We start from the raw sequence: 15,235 nt of genomic DNA, 5'->3' as shown, positions 1-15,235 counted from the left end.
GAACATTATAAAATAAAGAAATTATATTTATTTTTATTTTTCCACTAGGGTTAGGGTTAGAACTAGGGTTAGGGTTAGAACTAGGGTTACGGCTAGGGTTAGGCTTCTTTCACACTTGCGTCGGTATGGCTCCGTCGCTAAGCGTTGGCGCGACGTACCGACGCACGTTGTGAAACTTGTGCACGACGTGGGCAGCAGATGCAGTTTTTCAACGCATCCGCTGCCCATTCTGCAGTCCGGGGAGGAGGGGGCGGAGTTCCGGCCGCGGATGTGCGGTGGAAAATGGCAGACGCGATGTACGAAAAAATGTTCCCTTGAACGTTTTTTTCGTGACGACGGTCCGCCAAAACACAACGGATCCAGTGCACGACGGACGCGATGTGTGGCCATACGTCACAATCCGTCGTCAATGCAAGTCTATGGGAAAAACGCATCCTGCGGGCACATTTGCAGGATCCATTTTTTCCCCACAATGATGGATTGCGACTTACGTCACACGACGCAAGTGTGAAAGAAGCCTTAGGGTTAGAACTAGGGTTAGGGTTGCAATTAGATTTAGAATTAGGGTTAGGGTTAGAACTAGGGTTAGGGTTAGAATTAGGGTTAGGGATAGAATTAGAGTTAGAATTAGGGTATGTGCACACGGTGCGGATTTGGCTGCGGATTCGCAGCAGTTTTCTGTGCGGTGTGCAGAACCATGTAAACCTATGGAAAAGCAAATCTGCTGTGCTCATGGTGCGGAAAATACCGTGCGGAAAAGCTGAGTTGTATTTTCCGCAGCATGTCAATTATTTGTGCGGATTCCGCAGCGTTTTACACCTGCTCCTCAATAGGAATCCGCAGGTGTAAAACCGCAGGTGAAATCCGTACAAAAAACGCAGGAAATCCGCGGTAAATCCGCAGGTAAAAAAAAAAACGGTGCGTAAAAATCCGCACACGAATCCGCAACGTGGGCACATAGCCTTAGGGTTATGGTTGGGATTAGGGTTGGGGTTGGAATTAGAGATAAGATTAGGGTTAGTGGTGTGTTGGGGTTAGGGTTAGGCTTGTGGTTAGGGTTATCGTTAGTGTTGGGATTAGGGTTAGGGGTGTGTTGGGGTTAGTGTTTGAGTTAGAATTGAGGGGTTTCCACTGCTTAGGCACATCAGGGGGTCCCAAACGCGACATGGCGCCACCATTGATTCCAGCCAATCTTGCGTTCAAAAAGTCAAATGGTGCTCCCTCCCTTCCGAGCCCCGACGTGCGCCTAAACAGTGGTTTACCTCCACATATGGGGTAGCATACTCAGGACAAACTGGACAACAACAACAATTGGGGTCTAATTTCCCCTGTTACCCTTGTGAAAATAAAAAATTGCGGACTAAAAAATCATTTTTGAGGGAAAAAAAATATTTTTTATTTTTACGGCTCTACGTTATAAACTTCTGTGAAGCACTTGGGGGTTCCCAGTACTCACCACACATCTAGATAAGTTCCTTGGGGGGTCTAGTTTCCAAAATGGTGTCACTTGAGGGTAGTTCTTTGTTTAGGCACATCAGGGGCTCTGCAAACGCAACGTGATGCCTGCAGACCATTCCATCAAAGTCTGCATTTCAAAACGTCACTACTTCCCTTCTGAGCCCCAACGTGTGCCCAAACAGTGATTTACCTCCACATATGGGGTATCGGCGTACTCAGGACAAACTGGACAACAACAATTGGGGTCCAATTTGTCCTTTTACCCTTGTGAAAATAAAAAATTGACTGCTAAAAATAACTTTTTGAGGAAAGAAAAATGATTTTTTATTTTCACGGCTCTGCGTTATAAACTTCTGTGAAGCACTTGGGGGTTCAAAGTGCTCACCACACAATTAGATAAGGTCCTTGGGGGGGTCTAGTTTCCAAAATGGGGTCATTTGTGGGGGGTTTCTTCTATTTAGGCACATGAGGGGCTCTGCAAACGCAACGTGACGCCTGCAGACCATTCCATCAAAGTCTGCATTTCAAAACGTCACTACTTCCCTTCTGAGCCCCGACGTGTGCCCAAATAGTGGTTCCCCCCAGATATAGGGTATCAGCGTACTCAGGACAAACTAGACAACAACTTTTGGGGTCCAATTTCTCCTGTTACCCTCGTAAAAATAAAAAATTGCAGCTAAAAAATAATTTTTGAAAAATGATTTTTTTTATTTTCACGGCTCTGCGTTGTAAACTTCTGTGAAGCACTTGGGAGTTCAAAGTGCTCACCGCACATCTAGTTTAGTTCATTGGGAGGTCTAGTTTCCAAAATGGGGTCACTTGTGGGGGAGCTCCAATGTTTAGGCACATCAGGGGCTCTCCAAACGCGACATGGTGTTCGCTAACGATTGGCGCTAGTTATTCATTCAAAAAGTCAAATGGCGCTCCTTGCCTTCCGAGCCCTGCCCTGCGCCCAAACAGTGGTTTACCCACACATATGAGGTATCGGTGTACTCAGGAGAAATTGCCCAATAAATTTTAGGATCCATTTTATCCTGTAGCCCATGTGAAAACAAAAAAAATTGAGGCTAAAATAATTTTGTGAGAAAAAAAAAAGTACATTTTCATTTTTACAGATCAATTTGTGAAGCATCTGGGGGTTTAAAGTGCTCACTATGCAGCTAGATAAGCTCCTTAGTGGGTCTAGTTTCCAAAATGGGGTCACTTGTGGGGGAGCTCCAATCTTTAGGCACACAGGGGCTCTCCAAATGCAACATGGTGTCCGCTAAAGATGGGAACCAAATTTTCATTCAAAAAGTCAAATGGCGCTCCTTCCCTTGCGAGCCCTGTCGTGCGCCCAAACAGTGGTTACCCCCCACATATGGGGAATCGGTGTACTCAGGACAAATTGGACAACAACTTTCAGGGTCCAGTTTCTCCTTTTACCCTTGGTAAAATTAAAAAATTGTTGCTAAAAGATCATTTTTGTGACTAAAAAGTTAAATGTTTATTTTTTCCTTCCATGTTGCTTCTGCTGCTGTGAAACACCTAAAGGGATAATAAACTTCTTGAATGTGGTTTTGAGCACCTTGAGGGGTGCAGTTTTTAGAATGGTGTCACTTTTGGGTATTTTCAGCCATAAAACAAAATGGTTTTGTAAATTTTGTTGTAAAATTGAGAAATCGCTGGTCAAATTTTAACCCTTATTACTTCCTAGCAAAAAAAAATTTTGTTTCCAAAATTGTGCTGATGTAAAGTAGACATGTGGGAAATGTTATTTATTAACTATTTTGTGTCACATAACTCTCTGGTTTAACAGAATAAAAATTCAAAATTTGAAAATTGCGAAATTTTCAAAATTTTCGCCAAATTTCTGTTTTTGTCACAAGTAAACGCAAAAATTATCGACCTAAATTTACTACTAACATGAAGCCCAATATGTCGCGAAAAAACAGTCTCAGAATCGCTAGGATCCGTTGAAGCATTTTTGAGTTATTACCTCATAAAGGGACACTGGTCAGAATTGCAAAAAAATGGCCAGGTCATTAAGGTCAAAATAGGCTGGGTCATGAAGGGGTTAAAATCTATAGACTCTTCAGACATCAAAGGTATTGTATAGGTTAAAAGACTTGGCCCCATAGCAATATTGCAATATATAAACCTGCTGAATGTTTTACTGTTTGTTACCTAATGTCCTTGCTGTGTAGCATCACCTGCCTGCAGGGGCAATTACCATGCTTCATGTTATGTGAGTAAGCATTGAGCCTCACCATGGTGGCCAACTAGGGGTCTCTGAGGTCAGGTGGCATGTGGTCATTACATAATCCCTTTTTTCCGGACAAGCAGCGAGTTTATTTTGTGCTTTTGTTTTATTTTTTTTTCTGTAGAATTAAAGGCTGGTGGGTCCTGAACCATTACGTGTCCACCTTTCTGTCAGGAGTAATGCTGACCTGGTGAGCTCTAATAATCGTGTTTGCTGTCTTGTGCCATTTGGAGTTTACATTTGTCTTTAATGTATTGAGATTCTATTTATTTATCAATAAAGTCAATTTATTCCCATTATTCATATCTTGGGAGGCGTAGTTCTATTTTGTGAGTGTGTGTGTGTGTATGTATGTATGTGTATATATATATATATATATATATATATATATATATATATATATATATATATATATATATATATATATATATATATTACGGTATTTATAAGTTACGGTAATATGAAGTGATCTGGTGAGTTCTAGCAAAAAATATTAAAGTTCATCATTCATATATGTTAATGAAGAATGCATCATCCAATGTTAATAGTGGACTGTTGGGCATGTCTGCCGCTACACAAGCTAACCTACGGACTTCCAAATATCTTGATAACAGTAGTTTAGTACAATTTTTTTTTTATAATAATTTCTTTCTTTAAATGCATTTTTCCGGGTCACCACCTGACAGCACCATGGAGGACGTCCTTCTCATCCGCAGTGGGACAGGAAACCACGAGAGTTTAAAAGGACCCTCCCCCTTCCACCCTTCAGTGTTTTTTCCTGTCCCACTGTGGATGGGAACGACGAGAGATCGCCTGTCCCTACAGAGAGTGTGGATCGGGGGGGCTCGGCCTCTTCCTTCCCGCTGTGAGGCTCTGTTAGCTGACACCCAAGTGATCGGGTCCCTCAGCTTGTACCAGTGCAGCGCTGCTCCTGGTCAGAGGTCGCTTCCCCCTGGCGGGGGCTCTCGACCTCGGAGGATGCCCCACAGATGTACCTGTTATCGCTCCTGCGAGGCATACCCTTTGCATGCGATCCGAAGCCGGGCAGTACGCTGAGCTCAGGACGCTGGCCGAGCGCTGGAAAACATGGCGGCCAGTAGCTTCCGGTTCACCGCGCCGTGCATCACTTCCGGGTCACGGCCGGGAACAATGGCGGCATCCTCGTTGCTCCTGTTGAGGAGAAGGGACTAAAAGTATATAAGGTAAGATAGCGCAGCAGCGACGCGGCGTCGGTTATGGAGGATCCAAATCCTACGGCTGCGGCGAGCGCTGAAGCGCCGGCTTCCCAGGCTCATGTGAGTTCACCTAGTGGTGAGGTTTGTTTTTGGTCCCTATAGAATATCCATTTAGCGATATTCTTATTTATTTTAGGGGCATTCTTCTTCTGGAGAGAAGAGAAGAAATAGGAAATATCCTTTATGTGCCTCGAAGCTTGGCGTCTCCTGGCTGAAACCCCTCTGTGAGCCCTGCACTGCCCGTATTGTGGGGGAGGAGCAGGCCTCCTTAATAACGAACATGAGAACTATGGTTAGAGAAGAGGTGCAGGCTTCTATATCTAGTCTTTCCACTCCCCTGTTGTCCCAGTCTGATTACCAGGAAATTCCTAGGTCCAGGAAAAGGCAGAGAGAGTCTGACCTGTCATCTGAAGACAGTCCCTTAGACTCCTGAAATGGAGGAAGAGGAAGTATGCAGAGACCCTCCTCAGAGGGGAAAGAAATACTTGTTCTCTTCTAACGATATAGAAGAGCTACTAGGAGCCGTGAGACAGACCATGCAGGTTGAGGAACCTTCAACCTTTAAATCCGTCCAGGATGAGATGTTCGGGGGCTTACGTTCACAAACGTCAAAGGTCTTCCCGGTTAATGCCCACATTCGGTGAGTCCGAGCCGGCTAGTCTCTAATCTTGTCTCAGTGGGCAGCCATTAACCTCTTCATCACCTCTTCCCACAGTTCGATGATTTTAGAAGAATGGGAAGAGGCAGAAAAGAGAATCTCCATTCCAAAAGACTTTAGACTGCGTCTTCCTTTTGATCATGAGGAAGTCAAGGATTGGGAGGATGTACCGAAAATTGACATCCCACTGGCAAAGGTATCAAAGCGGACTGCCATACCATTTGAGGACTCCTCAAACTTGAAGGAGCCTATGGACAGAAAAGCAGATGGTCTCCTTAAAAGAGCGTGGGAGAGTTCGGCCGCAGTGATCCGCACAAATATCGCGGCAACATCTGTGGCGAGATCAATGCATCTATGGGTCGACGACTTGAAGGACCAGTTGTCGGCAAAGGCCTCGAGGGAATCTATTATTAAAGCTATCCCTTTGTTAAAACTTGCAACAGGTTTTCTCGCAGATGCCACGGCAGAATCTGTGAGATTCACTGCCAGAGGCCAATCCCTATCAAATGCTGCCCGAAGGGCTATTTGGTTAAAAAATTGGTCGGGGGATGTCCATTCGGGTCTTTGGTCCCATATTAGATGACATACTGGAAAAAGCTTCTGATGAAAAGAAGGGGTTTCCAGAGGAGAAAAAGAAGAAATACCAGCCCTTTCGTAGGCCCTATTATGGTCAGAGATCAGACTATAGGGGTAAGGGAAAGCAAGGGAGGTGGAGCTACCAGAAAGGAGGAGAGAATAGGAACCGAAATAGAGATCAGGGTCCCTCGAACCCCAGATCAGAGTTTCGGAGAAAATGACGCCACCAGGATAGGGGGATGGTTGATAAACTACCTGGGGGAGTGGGAGAAAATTACAACAAGCCCATGGGTCCTGCAGGTTATATCTCAGGGGTACAGGATAGAATTCAACTCCCTTCCCCGAGAAAGATATTTTGTTTCCAACGCCCGTCTCTCTTCAGTCTCTCCAATGTGGTCGGACGTACAGGACCTCCTCCGGATGGGGGCGATATCTCCTGTCCCTCCCCACCAGATAGGAACAGGTCATTACTCGGGTCTTTTTTCTATAAAAAAACCCTCAGGGGAATCCCGGACCATTATAAATCTCCGGCCTCTAAACAGGTGGCTAAAATACAAAAGGTTCAAGATGGAATCCATCCGCTCCACAGTTCCCCTTCTAGGGAAAGACGTGGTAATGTGCACTTTAGATTTAAAAAGTGCATATTACCACGTGCCAATATTTCCACATCATCAGAGATACCTGAGATTTGCAGTAGAGAGGGAAGGAGAAACATTCCATTATCAGTTTCGTTGCCTTCCATTTGGACTGGCGTCGGCTCCAAGGGTTTTCACGAAACTCATTGTAGAGATCGTGTCTTACCTCAGGAAACGAGATATCACGATAGTGCCATATCTCGACGATTTCCTGTTGGTAGCAGACTCTGTAGGGCAACTCAGGGTCGATTCTCAGTTGGTGATCTCCACTCTGCAGAAGTTAGGATGGGTCCTGAACTGGGAAAAGTCGCACCTAACGCCAAGATCAAGAAGACAATTCTTAGGGATAGTGCTGGACTCGAAGATGAGGAAATCATTCCTTCCGGACAAAAGACGGTCCGATCTGATAAAGAAAGTTCGACATTTTGCAAGAAATCAGGTGACAATAAGAGATGCTATGAAGATCTTGGGTATCATGACATCCTGTATCCCTTGTGTCAGCTGGAGTCAGTTCCACTCTCGGCAGTTGCAGAAGGCGGTTCTGTCATCATGGGACAGAAGACAGTCGTCGTTGGACAGAAAGTTTCTTCTCTCTTATCGGGTCAGACAGTCCCTACGATGATGGACGGTATCAGAAAACCTCCGGAAGGGTGTCCCTTGGATCCAGACTCCGGCAGTCACCGTAACGACGGATGCAAGTCAGCAGGGCTGGGGTGGCCAGGTTCTCGGAAGATTCTTCCAGGGGCTTTGGAATCAGGAAGATGGCAGCAATTCCTCAAACCACAGAGAACTGCATGCGGTTTGGAAGGTGTTGCGTTCAGCCCGGTCCTTGCTAAAAAACAAACACCTGAAGATCTTTTCGGACAACATGACGACGGTGTCCTTTCTTCGTCACCAAGGAGGGCCAAGGCATCTGAAGCTACAACATCTGGCCGATCGAATTTTCACCTGGGCAGAAGAAACAGTGCTTTCGGTCTCAGCGGTTCACTTAGAAGGCTCAAGAAACCAGGTGGCGGATTACCTGAGCAGACAAGAACTGTCACCCACAGAGTGGGAATTAAACAGCAAGGTCTTCGATTCCCTGTGTCGACGCTGGGGGACTCCGAGAGTGGATCTCTTTGCGACCAGAAGGAATGCGAAGGTAACAGCGTTCTATTCCCTGAACCTTCAGGAAAACCCGACAGGGGTGGATGCCCTTTCCCAGTCATGGAGCAAAGGTCTGCTTTATGCCTTTCCCCCTCTGGCTCTGGTGCCGAGGGTCCTCAGAAAAATATTCGAAGACAAAGCTCGAGTGATCTTGGTGGTTCCCTTCTGGCCCGGAAGAAGCTGGTTCCCTCTCCTAAGGAAACTTGCAGTAGACGATCCGTACCATCTCCCGGAGTTAGAGAACTTACTTTCTCAGGGTCCGGTTCTTCATCAAAACCCGAGGAATCTACAGTTAACTGCATGGATCCTGAGCGGCAGATCCTAAGAACAAGAGGCCTATCAGAGGAGGTGATTTCCATTCTACTAGCAAGTAGGAAACCAGTGACCTCAACAATTTACCTTAAAATTTGGAAGAAATTCTGCAGCTTTTGTGGAGACGCAACAATCGATCTTGATTGCCCTAACATACCTAAAATTCTGGACTTTTTACAGCAGGGATTCAGGAAAGGGCTTAAGCCAAGTACCTTAAGAGTCCAGATATCGGCCCTCAGTGTATTCTATGATACTTCCCTGGCCGCTCATCCTTGGATCGCGCGGTTTTCCAAGGCAGTTACAAGGCTAAGAACCCCAATCAGATACACTGTCCCTCCTTGGGACCTTAACTTAGTCCTTAATGAGTTATGTAGGGAGCCTTTTGATATTAAGAAGGACATTAACATTGTTAATCTTTCCCTTAAGACTGTTTTCTTGGTAGCCGTTACTTCGGCCAAGAGATTAGGGGAACTCCAAGCCCTGTCCATCCAGAATCCTTATCTTCAGGTATTCGACGATAGGCTAGTTTTAAGACTTGACCCAGGGTTCCTTCCCAAGGTTGCCTCAGTTTCTAATATAAACCAGGAGGTAGTACTTCCATCTTTCTGCCAGTTTCCTAGGAACCAGAAAGAGTCCTTTTTCCATAACCTAGACGTCAGGGAAACAGTACTAAAATATCTAGATATGACTAGGGCCTGGAGACAGGATAATAATCTCTTCATCCTTTACAGGGGTCCTAATAAGGGGAAAAAAGCCTCAAAATCCACCATAGCTAGATGGATTCGATCCGCCATTAGCATAGCCTATCAGGCGCAGGGAAAGAACCCCCCAGAGGTCCTGAAAGCTCACTCTTCTAGGGCTATGGCCGCTTCCTGGGCAGAAAAAGGTGGGGCTTCAGTTGATCAGATTTGCAAAGCAGCTTCTTGGTCTAATATTAGCACCTTTTCAAAACACTACAAATTAGATGTAGTTTCTTCTCAGTTAGCGTTTGGCAGGAAAGTGCTTCAAGCGGTAGTCCCACCCTAGAACTAGGAAGTTTCCTTTGGTACTTCTCCATGGTGCTGTCAGGTGGTGACCTGGAAAACGGTAATTAGTCTTACCGATAATTGTATTTCCAGGAATCCATCCTGACAGCACGGATAGTTCCCTCCCTAAATGTCTGTTATACTTATGTGAAGTAACATTTGTACTAATCTTGTTATGTTCAAAATAAATTTGTTCTGTTTGCATCCATCCAGACGTGTTACTTTGAAAAATCACTGAAGGGTGGAAGGGGGAGGGTCCTTTTAAACTCTCGTGGTTTCCTGTCCCACTGCGGATGAGAAGGACGTCCTCCATGGTGCTGTCAGGATGGATTCCTGGAAATACAATTATCGGTAAGACTAATTACCGTTTTTTTTCCTACTAAAAAAATGTTTGTAATTGTGTTTAATTAAATATTTTGCACCATTTGTCTTTATATTTCTCTATTTCTGGCTGCAGAATGAATTAACTGACAATCCATCAATGAGCTTATTTTAATGGTCAAATGAGAGTTTGCTCTATTTTTATCTGTAATTTTTTGACTTCCTCTCAGCTGATTTATAACTACAGACCACAGCAAAGTTGAGTCTGCGGGGTAACAAAGAGCCTGTTAAAGTCACATAATGCATAAATTTGTAAAGAAATCACATTGAAAAAAGGTTGTTTTTTTTATTCCCCAAATACTTGCTTTTAAGTAAACATAATGTCCCCAGAAGCTGATAAAATATTGCGATAAATAGTTTTACATACCATCCAGATAAACCTGTGACAGTGGGCTTGGAGTATGAGACCACTGGGGTTCCAACTACCAACAAGAGCTGCACCTCATATCATGCAATGTTAGAATGTGCACTACAGGTTTTAAAGGGAACCTGTCACCCCCAAAATCGAGGGTGAGCTAAGCCCACCGGCATCAGGGGCTTATCTACAGCATTCTGGAATGTTGTAGATAAGCCCCCGATGTATCCTAAAAGATGAGGAAAAAGAGGTTAGATTATACTCACCTGGGCGGGCGGTCAGATCCGATGGGCGTCGCGGTCCGGTCCGGGGCCTTCTATCTTCTTACGATGACGTCTTCTTCTTGTCTTCACACTGCGGCTCCGGCGCAGGCGTACTTTGTCTGCCCTGTTGAGGGCAGAGTAAAGTACTGCAGTGCGCAGGTGCCGGGTCTCTCTGACCTTTCCCGGCGCCTGCGCACTGCAGTATTTTGCTCTATCCTCAACAGGGCAGACAAAGTACACCTGCGCCAGAGCCGCAGCGTGAAGACAAGAGGACGTCATCTGATGAAGATGGGAGGCGCCGGACCGGACCATGACACCCATCGGACCGGACCAGCATCGCCCCTGGGTGAGTATAATATAACCTCTTTTTCTCATCTTTCTGGATACATCGGGGGCTTATCTACAGCATTACAGAATGCTGTAGATAAGCACCTGATGCCGGTGAGCTTAGCTCACCCTCGATTTTGAGGGTTACAGGTTCCCTTTAAGAAATGGCGTAATCTGAACAGTAAAGGAAAGCTCCAGTTGTCACAGATAAAATGTCCTCCTCAGCTAAGTTTTCAGGTTAACCTGCTACTGTGCTGTTTTCATTCAAACAGGTATGTCGTTCTAGAAGAGACCTAGAGATAGACACACTGGTTGGGATTTCTAATGACACGGAGTCCTCTCCAGGGTGCACAGCTATTGATTAATCTAATGTGGGATTAAAAGGGTTTTTTGGCGGGTTTTTTTTAATTACAGTGGACAACCATGCTGATAAAAGAAGAGAAGCTTTATTCACCTGCGAACTCACTCCCTGCTTCAGCACTGCCACTCCAACTTTCTCCACCGGAGTGATGACTTCCTTTCCACCAAGTTTCAAGTCCCCGCAGCCAATCGGTGGCCACATCTGTGACTGATGTCACGATATCATCGCTTCTGGTCCAACAGAGAATGTCTTCTTTTATCAGCTTAGCTAGCCACTAGAAATTTTTAAAAATGTATGAAAAATCCCTTTAACCCTTAACATCCAATGAAGGGCAGAGTCTGTCATTGGACACCTTCCTATGTTTGATTTGGGCTCCGGTGTTGAGCCCGCCTTTTCCTACACATGACAGCTGATCTAATCACCCCCCTTTCGCCCCATTCAAAATAAAACAATAAAAAAAATCAAATATACACATATTTAGTATCGCCTCGTTCAGAATTGCCTGATCTATCAATATAAAAAAAGAATTAATCCTATTGGTAAACGGCATAGCGAGAAAAGAAATCGAAACTCCAGAATTACGTTTTTTGGTCGCTACATCATTGTAATAAAAGGCAATAACAGGTGATCAAAAGATCATATCTGCACCAAAATGGTATCAATAAAAACATCAGATCGGCGTGCAAAAAATAAGCCCTCACCTAACCGAGATCCCAAAAAATGGAGACTCTAGGGCAGGGGTGTCAAACTGCATTCCTCGAGGGCCTCAAACCATGCGTGTTTTCAAGATTTCCTTCTCATTGCACAAGGTGCTGGAATCATTCTGTGCAGGTGATTAAATGATCACCTGTGCAATACAAGGAAATCCTGAAAACATGACCTGTTTGCAGCCCTTGAGGAATGCAGTTTGACACACCTGCTCTAGGGGGTCTCTGAAAAAGGCAACATTTTTTTTTTTTTAACAAACTTTGCCATTTTTTTTCACCATTTAAATAAAAAAAGAACCTAGACATGTTTGGTGTCTATGAACTCGTAATGACCTGGAGAATCATAATGGCAGGTTAGTTTTAGCATTTAGTGAACATGTAGAAAAAAAAATCCAAAAAACTATTGTGGAATTGCACTTTTGTTTGCAATTTTACCTCATTTGGAATTTTTTTCCTTTTTCCAGTACATGATATGTTAAAATCAATGGTAAATCTCGTCCCGCAGAAAACAAGCCCTCACATGGGCATATTGACTGAAAAATAAAAAAAAGGTATGGCTCTGAGAGGGAGGGTAGCGAAAAATGGAAACAAAAAAACGGAAATACCCCTGGTCATTAAGGGGCTAAAGCAATATAAGGTTGCACCTGACATTGTTTTTCACCATTATTCTAAACAAAGTGCAGAGGGTAACACTGAATCATACATACATTCATAAGTTTTGAGTGAAGTGGCACACGGCGTTCATAATTATCTTTTGTCTATTTTTCACTGAATCAAGCAATGAGCACATATAAATACCTGCAACTTGTGATTTTATTTTTTTTAATTTTTTTTAGGCCAGATGGATTAATGTACCAGATGTTCAGAAACCAATTCCTTTCTTTCTCCATGTACCAAAGTATGTATGCTGCATCTCTAAAATTATGTATATCTGTAAATAACCATGTTCCTTAGACACTTTGTTTGTTATTATCCCTTTTCTGAATAGGTTTTGTTCAGTTCCTGCAGTACTACTACCAAAGTGGCTGTTTGTACAGATTACGTGCTCTTGGGGAGAGACATAACATGGATTTGACCGTGGGTAGGTATGAGTTTTGGAAAGAAAATTATCAATGCACCATTCTGGTACTATATTATTATTATTATTATTATTATTATTATTAATTTTATATATGAATACTGACTTGCACAAAGTAAATCTTAAATCCTTAAGAACACCCAAAACTTTCTTATTGACGCTGAATGTTCAGGTATTAAGAAAATGTGCAACTCCTGGCAAAAAATATGGAAGTTCCACACTAGAAGGATGTTCACTTGTACGCTAAGTCTGTTAAGGGTATTGCAGCAAGGTTCATTTCACTTGCGAGACAACGTTGAAATGCCCAACACACCCACTACTAAGTGTAAGACATGCATGTAGATGGGGCAAAATACAAAACAAAAAGCCAATGCCCTTAGATGACCCCCACCTGTTTAAAATCGATGGCATGTCCCAAGAAAGCCCATCAAGATTGTGATCTTGCAAAACCTTTATTTGTTTATTTTCAATGTTTTGTTTATTAAGTAACTCAGAATAAATGACAACAATTTGTATAGCAAAAGGGTGAACAAACACATAATCAGCGTTTTCAAAATGGACCGGAGACCACTAAGATTACACAAAAAAAAAAAAAAAAAACATCTCCAAATCAATGTGTAAAACGTTGGTCAATACATCAGTAATGCAAAAGAAGCAGAAAGGGTCTCATTCTTCATATAAATGGAAGCAATGCAACAGATGTCACAACTTTCGACAATTTCGGTATAGCTAGGAACTTAAAGGGCCACTGTCACCCCCCTCCAGCCGTTATAAACTAAAAGAGCCACCTTGTGCAGCAGTAATGCTGCATTCTAACAATGTGGCTCTTTTAGTTTTAGGTTCAAGTATACCCCAAAAAAAGCGATTTGATACTTAGCCACCATTGCTGTCTCTAGCCAGGGAGGTGGCTCCTCACTCCCCAGCTCGAAACGCTCCTCTGCCGTCACTCACATCTTCTTGGTCTTTCTGCGCCGCCCCCTCAGCGCTGTTTACGTTTTCAAACCGGCGCCTGCGCTGTGTAGTACTGTTCTGCGCATGCCCAGGAATCCCAGCTCCGCACTGTGCATAATGCATAACACAGTGCGGGGCTGGGATTCCAAAGGTGGGTGGCCGCACTGCCGCGCAGGCGCAGTGTGCAAGCCTGGCTTGGACGGCAGACGGCCAGAGCTTACTGCGCCTGCGCAGAACAGTACTACACAGCGCAGGCGCCGGTTTGAAAACGTAAACAGCGCTGAGGGGGCGGCGCAGAAAGACCAAGAAGATGTGAGTGACGGCAGAGGAGCGTTTCAAGCTGGGGAGTGAGGAGCCGCCTCCCTGGCTAGAGACAGCAATGGTGGCTAAGTATCAAATCGCTTTTTTGGGGGTATACTTGAACCTAAAACTAAAAGAGCCACCTTGTTAGAATGCAGCATTACTGCTGCACAAGGTGGCTCTTTTAGTTTATAACGGCTGGAGGGGGGTGACAGTGGCCCTTTAAGAGAAAAGGAGAAAAGGGGGGGGGGGGGGGGGAGTCTGGAGTAAAGAGAAGTGACATGAAGGGGGGCTATAGGTCCACTGGTAGGTCAGTTATTTCGTATGCTTGTATGTAAGGTCTTACATAGACAAAAAAATAAATTTGTCGGTGTCTCTAAATAAAAAGAAAGTATTTGGACCTTCAATCTGTAAAGCAACCACAGTGGACCCGGGGAATGGGAATGGGAAAGGGAACTGGAAAAGTAAGAGGGGTATGGATACTTTAGGACACCAGAAATAGTACATAAGAATATGTAGGCGCACTTAATAGTAACAATAACCATATTAAAGTAGAAGAATAAACATTAAGGAGGACGTGAAGGCGCCGTCGCTATAGGCTCCCTGTTTGGTCAATCATCTCCAGTCCCGAGGAGCCAACTCCACACGAACGCCTTTCAATATAGGGATCAGGAAGACCCCACGGGAAGGGAGCGTGGTACCAGTGTAAAGAGCTCAAAATATTGGTAGAATAGTTTTAAACTAGCTGAGTCAAATGGTGGAGGACCATATCCATGCAAGTCTCTACCTAAAAAGGAAAAAAAAGACAACAGGAGGAGCAAAGTTGACGGAACCCTAAGAATCAAAACCTTACAGTAAAACTAGGTCACAAAATGAAATGTTTACAATCAAAACAAATCCAGCATACTGTTCTTTGGCTCATCCATTCTCATCTTCAGGTGGGGCTGGATGAAGTTTCATTGATTTATGTTTGGTTCGCTGGGTTTTGGAAGATTGAACCATGCTCCAAGGCGATGATTGGGGCATGAGATTTAGGGAAGATGTTGAACTAGATGTTTCCAGGTCTGGATATTTTCCCAGAGTGATCCCCCTAGTTCTTTGCATGCTTGTTGGATCTCCACAAAGGTCCTGGCCTGGATGCGCTTATCTTTGGTTGTTATAGCAATGCTGAAGGGGTAAAGCCAACGATATTGAAACTTATTATGGCGTAAGGCTTCCGTGTTGT

The 15,235-nt window shown here is 44.2% G+C and overlaps 1 protein-coding gene across 1 annotated transcript in view; it reads left to right on the top strand.

Annotated features, from left to right (window-relative positions):
• Nucleotides 1-15,235, top strand: part of TMEM120A (transmembrane protein 120A) — an 83,014-nt gene that overhangs the window by 48,966 nt on the left and 18,813 nt on the right. Inside the window, exons 7-9 of the mRNA XM_077296278.1 lie at nucleotides 3,825-3,890; nucleotides 12,518-12,579; nucleotides 12,670-12,762. Coding sequence (XP_077152393.1) covers nucleotides 3,825-3,890; nucleotides 12,518-12,579; nucleotides 12,670-12,762 — 221 coding nt within the window. The remainder of the gene's footprint in view (nucleotides 1-3,824; nucleotides 3,891-12,517; nucleotides 12,580-12,669; nucleotides 12,763-15,235) is intronic.

Source organism: Ranitomeya variabilis, chromosome 3 (genome assembly GCF_051348905.1).
Source record: "Ranitomeya variabilis isolate aRanVar5 chromosome 3, aRanVar5.hap1, whole genome shotgun sequence".
NCBI lineage: Eukaryota > Metazoa > Chordata > Amphibia > Anura > Dendrobatidae > Ranitomeya > Ranitomeya variabilis.
This window is presented reverse-complemented; position numbering and strand designations above follow the sequence as displayed.